Here is a 10,742-nt window from a genome sequence, read left to right as displayed (position 1 = left end):
GTACTATTTAGGCTTGTTTTTGTACAGGATACCTGGGCGTGTCCTGACTACACAGATTGCTATTGAGTGAATTGCAACATGACCTCATTCTAGATAAGACGTTATGCGATGGACTGCCTGCGGACAAAGAAGAGATCTAAGTATGCCGCCTTCGTTGGCTAATCAAACATTTCACACCGCAAGTTTACCCTGTGCGCGCTGTCCGACAGGGAGGCGCAGAAGGCAACCATGCCTGAGCTCCACACTGACAAGAAACACATTGTCATCGTCACGGACGCACTCGAGGAAAGGGCTGATGTGCAGAACTCTGCAAGAGTCTCAGATGTGCATTCTCCTAGCATAATCGAGCGTCTTAGTTAGACAGCGATCGTCCACTATTGTCTTGTGCGTCAAAATCAACCTCATTCTCAATACGCTGTTGAAGCTGCCTATCGATGCTAGGGGGTGTTTCGGATGTGTATGTTTTATTACTGCCAATTCACATATACATCACGGATCCGCTTGGTGGAATCGAGAGAGCAACTGCTGTACGGTTTAAATTGATGACTTCAATCTCGTTGCGCAAGACATCCGCCGTTCCCGGAGGATATGCATAAATGCAAGTCATTGTCTGTCCCACTGCGTGGATCCCTGCATCGATCGTAACATATGCGTCGGTGCGGCTCTCCGTGTCCGTATTGATCGCACACAGCATCTCTTGATCCGCAAAGATGCGTGACCACGCAACGATAGATTTCATTCTTCCTCCTATAATGTGCGGTAGACCAAAGTCCTTGCCATTTGAAGAAATCTCACGGAGGTATTGACGCCCTCTCCGCAGCGGGATGTGTGTTTGCCTTAACTGGCAAATCTTGGCATATTCTTGGAAGACAATGTTTTTCTCGTTGAAGAAATGCCGCTCTTTTGACCGGAATGCTCCGAATGATCCGCCAAACATGGTCTCGCGAATGTACCGGTCGCTATTCCCGCTTCCGTCGAAGCTCTGCTCTGTGCCATAGTAAAGGCATGGGATACCGAGAGTAGTGAGGTTCAATGCCAACGCTGGCAGAATCACTCTTTCTCCTACTTCGTCGGAGCAGAATCTTCCCTTGTGGTCACCACCGCGCCAGACTTGGTCGTGGTCGTCTATCATGGTGACTAGCTTGTTACTCGTCCAGGCATTAGTGCCTTTCTTGAGGAACGTCGCGTTGCGGAAGAGGTCAAAGTATTCAGCAGGGTTGGCGTAGCCCTTTGGTAACTTCCACAACTTTTCCTGAATGTTGCCTACGCCGAGTGCAGCGTCTAATCCGGTGAGCTCCACGACTTCAAAGGCTCGGCCGCCTGTCACTTCACCAACAAGTAGAAAGTTGTCTTTGCCAAGCAGAGAAGCAAACTCATGCAGTGTCGTGCAGAGGTATCGCGTTGGTGCATCCCCCATATGTTTCACCGTATCGATACGGTACCCGTCAAGATCGGCATACGCAACCCAGTACTTATAGGCATCGCACAAAGCTAAGAGGGCCGAACTTGGAGTAAAGTTCTCCAGTTGGCCAGAGCCAAGATCGATGTCTTTCAGAGAGTGGAAGTCACCGCGGAGGAATTCCGGCTCGTCGTCCCAGTGGGAAATGGCACCTTCACAGGTAAAAGTCTGAGCCGTCTGGAGCTCATAGGGCCAAATGGCACAATCTCGGTGATTACTGGGAGTGTTGCCATCTTGGAGACGCCGGAAAGGCAGCGTCGCATTGCCGCTCGAGTCGCGAAAACCCTCCACATCGAAACGCCTACCACTCCAAGCTTTTCCGCCTCCCTTGTAAGCAAACACATCGCCGCTGTGATTGAGAATTATGTCCAAGATCACGTAGATGCCGTTATCATGTGCCTCTTTCACCAGCTGCCGTAGATCTTCGGCAGATCCAAAATGTGGATCAACTTCCAAGAAGTCCTGAACTGCATACCCGTGATAAGAATGCTCGTCGTAAGGAGCTTGTTTGAAGATCGGTCCGATCCACAATGCCGTGATTCCGAGGCGCTTGAGGTAGCCGAGCTTGCTCTTGATCCCCTTCAGTGTGCCACCTTGGAAAACCGTTCCACTGTCCTCCCATCTTCTCGCGTCCACAGAAGTAGCTACGGCATTTCCATTGTCAGCAGGGATGAACGGACGAGTAGGCCCCCGGACCGTGCCGCCGTTTAGATCCAATGAACCGTTTTCTTTCGTATCTGAGAATCTGTCTGGCAGAAGGAAGTAAAGCTGTTGATCCTCCCATGCATGGGGTGACGCGAAATAATTCTTGGATCCGGATGAGGGATGAGACAACAGGTCACGGACGACCTTGTCGTTGATACTAGACGGAGAAGGCATAGCGAGTGTAGATCAAGGTTCGTTAGAACAGTTTAGCGCCTCGAGCGAGTAAATGAAGCTAACTTGAGCTTAGTTAAAGCGTCTGCTAGACGACTTTACATTAAAAGTCTTGACCTTCTTCACAACATCTGCTTCCGCATTCTTGATCGGCGGTCATGTTTGCAGGAGCTGAACTTCCCCGCTCAATTCCGCAGGAGCTGATGATTAAGGCGTTTATTTGCGACCAACCAAAAGGACGACTTAACATCATGTCCAAAAACATCACTCTGCACGCATCACCAAAGCGCCTGTAGAGGTGGGCATAAGCGAGGTTGAGTGAGGATCGCCTTCTTTAAGGTAGACTACCCCGCAGGAGCTGAATTGATAAGTTCAGCTGGCACACCTTTACCGCGATTTATCACAGTGTCTTTCAACAGTGTTGTGCTTGCGTCTTTTACCAGCACGTTTATCATTTGAATAAGTTCAGCTGGCGGGGTACCATTCTGAGCTGAACATGCTCTGCAGATCAGGTTTTGCAATTCCCACTCCTATACCGTATCGGTGCGCGCAATGCGCGGAGTCATGTAATGCACTTGCAGCAGACAGCTTGGACTATCGGAGTGGCTTCCGAGAAAACTGCAAAAGTAGTAGAAGATATGGAAGCCGTTTGCCTCGGCGTGGCGCACAAGGGCGGAGCATATCATAGACTTGCCTTCACATACGTCAGCAAATGAATCGTGGCAACGGTAGATCAACATACCAGCCCCAGGCTCTCTGCAAAGCCACAAAAGCGGATTCTTTGCGCTATCTCCCAGCCATAGCTCAGTTGCTTTGTGTTCCATGAACCAATCGCAACTGCCTGGCAAACAATCTTGAATGTGCCGGTCGAGCAAGTCGGCTGGCAGAGGATCGCTCGTTCCCAGCCAGGCGAGGACCTTCTGAATCTTGACCTGATTTTGGGTCAGCTCTTGTCTCGCATATACATTGTAATGCTTTATACTGACAGCAGTCCACTCGCGCTCTTGTTGCTCCCAGCTCTCATAGTCAGATATGCTATGTCGGACAGCTTCGGCAATGTCCGCCGCCGCAGCTTCCTTGTCGGCTAGCTCGCTGTGGTACGCCAGGTTCTTCAGTATCCCATTGAAGCGAGATTCGAAGCCAGCCCACATGGAACCAAAGAAGATAGACCATGCTGCGATTGGTGAGCACCAGATAAGGCGAGGCTGCTACGGTACGTACATTTTCTTTTTACAAACTTGTAAGCTCTCCGGTGGAACTCTAGAATATCGGAGTAAACCGGGGCCAGCACGTTCTGGAAGTTGTGGTCGTCGAAAAGTGTATCACCGAGACGATCCAGGCGAGGAAGCATGTCCCCGATCTTGCCGCATGCTTCTATCAACTTTTCGAATGCACTGGTGGAATCGGCCGTGATCTGTTGATCACAATGAGTAACACGCTCGATGCCAATGCATGCGACTCACCATAAGCATGAGCTTCACTGGTGTCCATAACCATTGCAGACCACCTCGACCACCTTGGAGTAATGCTCCATTCCGCGCAGGAATGGATCAAGCCGAGCCATGTTCTTTTGCGTGCGGCGAGCGCGAAGCTGCCGCTCAACCCGCATCGCTTCATCTCGGACATCTTTGAGCTGGGTGTTGTGAAATAATCGCTTGTCGTCTGGTGCGACGGTGGAAGCGAAGCGTTCGAACGCGTCTTGGAATGTGAGGCGGGCTTGGACGGAAGGGGCCGCCATGCCGAGGCCGGGCCGTGCGCGCGTCACCGAGCCGCGATGGAATCTGGGGAAGGGGGAGGAGACTTCGTGCACAACACACTCGTCAAGTTGTGAATCCGATGAATCCTCTGACATGCTCCACCATGGCAATCTGCAAGACGCCGCTTTTCGCATCTTCAGGCGGTTTACAATATGCTTACACGTCTTCCTGACATCGTTGTCGATGACTTCGCTGCTCCCGCTCCAAAATGATGGCGTTTGAATACCCCTCGCGCGGAGAGCGTCACACTCGAGGGCGCTTGCAATGCATCAGACTATGAATCCTCAGCGCGCATAACTTCGACACCACCTACTTGCGCAGTCGCAGAGGAGATATGCGATAATACGTTGGTGTGCAATGGCATGGTATGTCGCCTTGTGGTCGGCTTTGTGGCCTATGCTCCCATTACTCAGATGTCAAACCTAAAAGTACACAATCCTCTACATCATGCCGCCTCGCCTACCTCGACCCAACATGCGATCCGCTTCGAACCTCCTCGCACAATTCATCGCGGCAATGCCAATGCGCCGGTCGGGCGATTAGACGACTATGGCGGTGAGCTGCTACGGAGGCTGGTGGCCGACGACGAGCTCATACTGCAGCTCGTACTTTTCTCTACTCCTATCGTTCCCCCGATGGAACAAAGGACGCTCAAGGATACCTTACAATACCTTAGAGTCACAAATACGGCCCCAGAACAAGGGCCGAATCGGTAGAGGCTGAGATAACAGTTGTTCGGCTATCTTAGCAGGTGTGTTGCGCGCCGCGACAGTTTGATTGGCTGCTCTGGGTCTCTACACCCCAATCTGTACTAAACGCCGGAGACCTTCCTGAATTGCGGTAGCGTTGCGCCTAACACGACATATGCATCCACCAAGTTACGGAGCGGCCCTTTCGTGGTATCGCTATCTTGACATTATTCCCTAGTGGATGCGTACTATGTCTGGCTAGGACACGCTTGCGTACGACATATATTAACCACCGTGGAGAGCACCTGCTAAAGACGGCTTGGCAAGCCGAAGCATTCAATCGGAACCGACCAAGCTTTGACAAGAGATCATGAGGAAGCTTAAACACCTGCTCAAGACGGCTTGGCAAGATGACGGGTTCACCCGAAACTGACCAAGCGTTGACAAGAGGTCATGGAGAAGCTTAAACACTTGCTCAACGCAGAGTGTTCCCCGTGCTGGCACGCCATCAATGAGTTGAACATTGGGATATCACCCACGCCGAACGCCGGAAATCCCCGCCGCGATAGTACTTAAGAGGTGATTGATCCTTCAATGTTTGACCCTCATCACTTCGAAACCCGCCTTCTAAGCAGGACTCTTTATCAAGACTTGTCAATATGCTCACCAAGACTCTTCCAATCGTTCTTCTTGCTGGCGCAGCTTCGGCAGCTTGCCCTCTCTCTGTCTCGATCGCTCACGCAGACAATCATGTTGTGAACGTTCAAGTCACTAACACCGGAAGCGAGACGATCCAAGTCTTCAAGGGCAACACCGTGTTCAGTGCCCATGAGACCAAGGACTTGTTGGTAGCCGATGCAGGTATGCATACCCTCAACTACGATCACCTGCTATGAGTCATGTTGACGGTCAAAACAGCTGGCAATGCTCTTCCTTTTGAAGGGGTCTACGTCAACTACAAGAAGACCGGTCTTACTTCCGACAACTTTCAAAAGATTACGGCTGGAGAGACAATCACCGTGCCGGTCAATGCAGCCAAGAGCTACAGGCTCAAGGGCGTCCAGAAAGCCAAGGTCTCCGCTGTCCAAGGTTTCCGCTACGCCACAGGAGAGGAGGCTCCCGCTGCTCTCCAAGACCTGTCCTCCTGTGCGGACCAGACGACTGGAGCAGTCGAAGTAACTCCGGATCAAAGCATCGCAGCTGAGTAAGCTACTACCATGACTTTGAGAAGACGAAGGAACTAAGACCAGGTCCCTAGGCAACACATCTCTCACAAGCGCTCTGAGCCTGCCGCCTCCCGAATTCAAAAGCGCTCCATCACCTACTCCTCGTGCTCGACGTCGCAGACGTCTACCCTCAAGACCAGCGTCTCAGACGCCATCTCCATGGCCGGTGCCGCATACACCGCCGCCGGCTCCGGAGCCGACTACTTCACCACCTGGTTCAAGTCAACTTCGGTCAAGTCCAAGGTGCAAACCATCTACAACGATGTTAAGAACGTACAGACAACTTCGCCCAAGATCTCTTGCACAGACACATACAACGACTGCAGTGACGGCTCGGCACTCCTCTACACCATACCCAGTGCGAATGTCATCGTTCCGTGCCCCAATAACGGCTTCTGGGATTTCCCAGAGCTTGCCCCTCAGTGTAGCAACGACGACTACGACAAGGCCGGCAGCATTCTGCACGAGATGACGCACTTGTACGGTACAAACGACTACGGGTATGGGTATGTTGCAGCGCAAAAGCTTAGTGCCACCCAGGCTGCTGCAAATGCGGATACCTACGAGATGTTCGCAGAGAGTGTTAGGCTTGGTGGCTGCATAGTTGGTTAGATGTAGTATTTGAGAAACATATTCACTCGTTATCTTCACCTCGGTTTCAGCCGCGTACTGCGCATCTACTGTTCTTGTCGTGGGCATGTTTGTGTTGCCATCAAGGCCGAAAGATCCACGCTCGTTGCATAGGCCTCCCAGAGACCGAAATGCGACGCTACACTTTCGTACTTGTCCCGTGATCGCTTGCACCTGAATTCCCGATTTTGTGAGGGTTGGACAAATCCTCGGACTCCCTGACGATCAACTCTAATGATTATCGCGATACAGTAGGCCTCCCAGGAGCCCAAAAAAGCGACCTCTACACTCTTGTGGACTGAAAAAGCGACTTTACACTCTTGTAAAAGGGTTTGGCGTTGCTTTTGGCGTCGCGTCCCGTTCCGTTCCAATCAGAACCAACCTGCCAACCTTCCGGGCGGCTGTCTAAACTTGAATTTCAGTTACCCCGCATCCGTGCGCAGGAATGATACTGTACCTGTTAATTAACTGGAAGCCTAACATGTATGGCCACGGTGATTGGTTTATGCTATGGCGATAATCCCTACCCTCTCTGTCAGCGCGGGTATCGTCTATTTACCTTAACAGCCCGGCGCGAAGCCTTTATTTAGGTAAGATGTACTGTACACTGACGCACTGAGCGCACGAAACGACCTATGCTTGCTAACATAGCTGAGCAGCAGCTTTGATTGTATGGATAGAGTAGGGCGTAGTCTGACGCTGCATATCATGCTCAGCCTTGAACGCAATTAATCTATTTGTGGTATGATGGGCGATAGCTGCGCCGCTGGTAGGCGTATTCTTACGAATATTATGTAACGTTAGCCTCGTCGGTTTGCACGACGCTTGGACTTGGCGCTCGAATGAAACAAAGATAAGGTTTGATCTCCCTCTTTCTATCTCTGCTAATCTTACTACATCCTAACGCGGAAGCCTACTCGCTACAGCATCTATCCCTAATCAAAATAGCCTGCGAACAATAGTAAGTTCCGACACTAGCTCTTTAAAAGGCCGCAGCAGCCTAGTATAAGAAGAGTTAAGGCCGAACTTACTAGTTTAAATGTATAGCGAATCTCTAGTATAAGAGTAGGATATAACTACTAATATAGAGTATGTCGAAGACAGAAATAAAACTTAACCTTCCCTCTCCTTATTTTAAGTGCTATCGCATTAGAACAGCATACAGAAGAGCAGAGCTGCGTAGTTTACTTCCTTACGTTACGTAACGCACTAGAAGACAGTAAGAATAATTATAGGCTTCCTCTTCGCAGGTTAGTTATAAGGGGTAGTTGTAGGCAATAGTATTTACTTCACACTATAAGAGAATAGTAGGGGATAGTGTAAGGGGCTACGCTTAGGGAGCTATTATATAAGTATACTATTATTATATTTAATAGAGAAGAGAGCTATAGGTAGCTAGGGGTCTAAAGGTCTTTTAGTTAATAGCTTAAGATAACTTTCTACCAGTCTTACTTATATAGAATCTAGGTTCTCTAGGGGTACCTAGATTCTATAGCTAGTGCGCCTTATATATATAACTAAAATACTATTAAGGAATAAACTAATTAGGCTTTAGCCTATTATAATACCCCTCTCCTCCTCTCTACTTAAGGGTAGAAACTATTAGAAACTATCTAGTAGGTGTCCTTTACTATCCTAAAGGTTTTTTATATAAGCTAACTACTAGTCTAGTACTTTTATTTCTTCTAATAGTTTTACTAGTTTAAGGGATATTTAATAGTATCCTTTCTATTTAATATTATAGTAAAGCTTCTATCTATAGCCTTCGCGCCTAAGCTACTCTATAATAATCTCTTCTATAACTTACTCCTTATTACTATCTACTTATAGTAGTAGTAGCTAGTAGTTATCTTATACTTAGCTTACTAGTAGGTCTATATTAGTAAGGTAGAGTTAGTTAATATAGAAGATAGGATAGTAGCTTAGTAAGGTATTTAATCCCCCTTAGGCCTTAAGGATAGGGCCTATAGTATTATCTTATATTATATTACTAAGAAATTTTAAAACTAAGCCTAAACTATCCTAGTATATTTAGAAGTCTCTTTTTACCTATAATACCTCTCTATCTATCCCTTATATCACGCCTTATACTACCTTAACGTCCCTACTATTATAACTACTACTAATACTACCTAGAGATTAAGAAGCTCTATTATATTATAAAAATTATATTTTAAAAGTATAAGTACTACTACTATTATAATTATAGTTATAGATATAGTTATAATTCTCTTAAAGTAGCTATAAAGCCTATATATTACTATTACCTAAACTCCTCTATAGCTAATACGTAACTAAGTCCTATTATACTATATCCTAAGCCTCCTATATTAAATTAATTATCTACTACCTTATTAATACCTACCCTATATATATAATTATTAGCTATACCTACTTAATATAATTATAAGATAGGGATAAGCTAGCTAAGGACCTACTATAGCTATTTATTATAGTCTACACTTATAACTATCTTAATATATACCTCTTACTTTATTATATATATACCCCTAGCTACTATTATATTACTTAGCTTCTTAATATAAATATTCTACTCTATAGTAATAGATAACCTTACTTTTATATTTATCCTAGTACTAGCTAATAAAGTAATACTACTTAGGTAAATAAGTATTATAATAAATAGGCTATAGTAGAGGAACTAGGGGAAGTGCGAGTAGCTAAAGAGCTATTAGATATAGGGATAGTATAGGGAAAAAGAGGCCCTATAGAAACTAGCTAAATAGTGTTTAGCTATAAAATAATAACTATAATATATACTCCTTTAAATATTTCTATATCTACCTACTATATTAAGCACCTGTTCCTAATAGAAAATTAGTAATAAAATACTCTACTATATATAGCGACTAATTAAAACTTAAACTTTATAACCTTTTAACTTTAGGAAAGCTATAAGCGTTTACTAAGCGTAAAATCTAACTATATAAGGTTATAGGATGTAGGGTCTATATCCTTAAAGAACTAGTCTGTGCGTAAGAAAATTAGCTAGATATCCTAGCTGTATATCCTCTATTTAGTCCTAGTATCTTTTAGAGTAAGGATATTTAGTCTAACAGCAAGGATATTTAGTCTAACAGCGAGGATATTTAGTCTAATAGCGAGGATATTTAGTCTAACAGCAAGGATACTTAGTCTAATAGTAGGGATATTTAGTCTAATAGCGAGGATATTCAGTCTAACAGTAAGGATACTTAGTCCGATAGCGAGGATACTTAGTCTAACAGCAAGGATATTTAGTCTAACAGCGAGGATATTTAGTCTAACAGTAAGGATATTTAGTCTAACAGTAAGGATACTTAGTCTAACAGTAAGGATATTTAGTCTAACAGTAAGGATACTTAGCCCAATAGCGAGGATATTTAGTCTAACAGTGAGGATACTTAGTCTAACAGCGAGGATACTTAATCTAATAGTAAGGATACTTAGTCTAACAGCGAGGATACTTAATCTAATAGTAAGGATACTTAGTCTAATAGCGAGGATACTTAGTCTAATAGCGAGGATACTTAGTTAGGTAGTAAGCTTATAAGATTATTTTAGTCCTAAAGTAAGGTTAAAATAACGTACTAGTGTAAAGGAGTAAAGATTATATACTATAGGTAGGGGTAAATAGAAAACCTTTCTAAGTACCCCTATTAGTAAGTAACTAAATATTTTTACGCCCTCGCAATTTTCTTATTAAATATAAGCCCGTAAAGCATGTAATAGTTTTCTACTAACCCCTTTAACTGCTAATACACCTAAGTATCTAGTACAGTAGAATCTTCCTCCCTAAAATTACTTTTACTTATAACCTCTCTATTATTATCTTCTTCCCTAGAGACACTCTCGCCTATAATCTCCCTTCTTTCTATCTACGTATTATTAAGCTGACAGAGAGCAGCTAGTAGATAGCAGGTTTTAATCTCCTTATTAGTTATTCCCTCTAAGGCTAACGGCGCTAGCGGCGCGTGATCTAACATATAAGTAATATAAAATAGCTTAATTACCCTAGCCGCTTTAAAAACGTTTACGTTACATAATGCTAGCATCTCTACTTATTACATAAAACGTATAACTGTTAAGCCTAACTCTACGTACG

General features: G+C 45.5%; 3 protein-coding genes across 3 annotated transcripts; 1 reads left to right on the top strand and 2 right to left on the bottom strand.

Annotated features, from left to right (window-relative positions):
* Positions 1-334: 334 nt before the first annotated feature.
* On the bottom strand, positions 335-2,391 carry ACET3X_002121 (uncharacterized protein). The gene has a single exon (XM_069449375.1). It carries the CDS (start codon positions 2,336-2,338, stop codon positions 479-481), a length of 1,860 nt encoding a protein of 619 aa, XP_069308668.1. The 5' UTR covers positions 2,339-2,391; the 3' UTR covers positions 335-478.
* A 410-nt stretch (positions 2,392-2,801) lies between these two features.
* ACET3X_002120 (uncharacterized protein) lies at positions 2,802-3,999 on the bottom strand. Its single transcript, XM_069449265.1, has 5 exons — positions 3,799-3,999; positions 3,557-3,749; positions 3,322-3,509; positions 3,078-3,267; positions 2,802-3,029 (listed from the first exon to the last, which is right to left on the bottom strand). Exons 1-5 carry the CDS (start codon positions 3,805-3,807, stop codon positions 2,866-2,868), a joined length of 744 nt encoding a protein of 247 aa, XP_069308667.1. The 5' UTR covers positions 3,808-3,999; the 3' UTR covers positions 2,802-2,865.
* A 1,419-nt stretch (positions 4,000-5,418) lies between these two features.
* ACET3X_002119 (uncharacterized protein) lies at positions 5,419-6,619 on the top strand (the record flags this gene model as incomplete). The annotated part of the gene is made up of 3 exons (XM_069449154.1): positions 5,419-5,642; positions 5,700-5,985; positions 6,040-6,619. The coding sequence occupies exons 1-3, from the start codon at positions 5,441-5,443 to the stop codon at positions 6,617-6,619; spliced, it is 1,068 nt and encodes a 355-aa protein (XP_069308666.1). The 5' UTR covers positions 5,419-5,440.
* Between the last annotated feature and the right edge of the window lie 4,123 nt (positions 6,620-10,742).

Source organism: Alternaria dauci, chromosome 2, assembly GCF_042100115.1.
Source record: "Alternaria dauci strain A2016 chromosome 2, whole genome shotgun sequence".
Taxonomy (NCBI): Eukaryota; Fungi; Ascomycota; class Dothideomycetes; order Pleosporales; family Pleosporaceae; genus Alternaria; species Alternaria dauci.
This window is presented reverse-complemented; position numbering and strand designations above follow the sequence as displayed.

Bases quoted from the DNA above. Each gene is read 5' to 3' on its own strand.
- ACET3X_002121 (XM_069449375.1), bottom strand. From the start codon at position 2,338: ATGCCTTCTCCGTCTAGTATCAACGACAAGGTCGTCCGTGACCTGTTG.
- ACET3X_002120 (XM_069449265.1), bottom strand. The intron at 3,510-3,556 runs GTACGTACCGTA...CACCAATCGCAG, and splicing joins CAAGTTTGTAAAAAGAAAAT to CATGGTCTATCTTCTTTGGT. The intron at 3,030-3,077 runs GTATGTTGATCT...ACGTATGTGAAG, and splicing joins TTGCAGAGAGCCTGGGGCTG to GCAAGTCTATGATATGCTCC.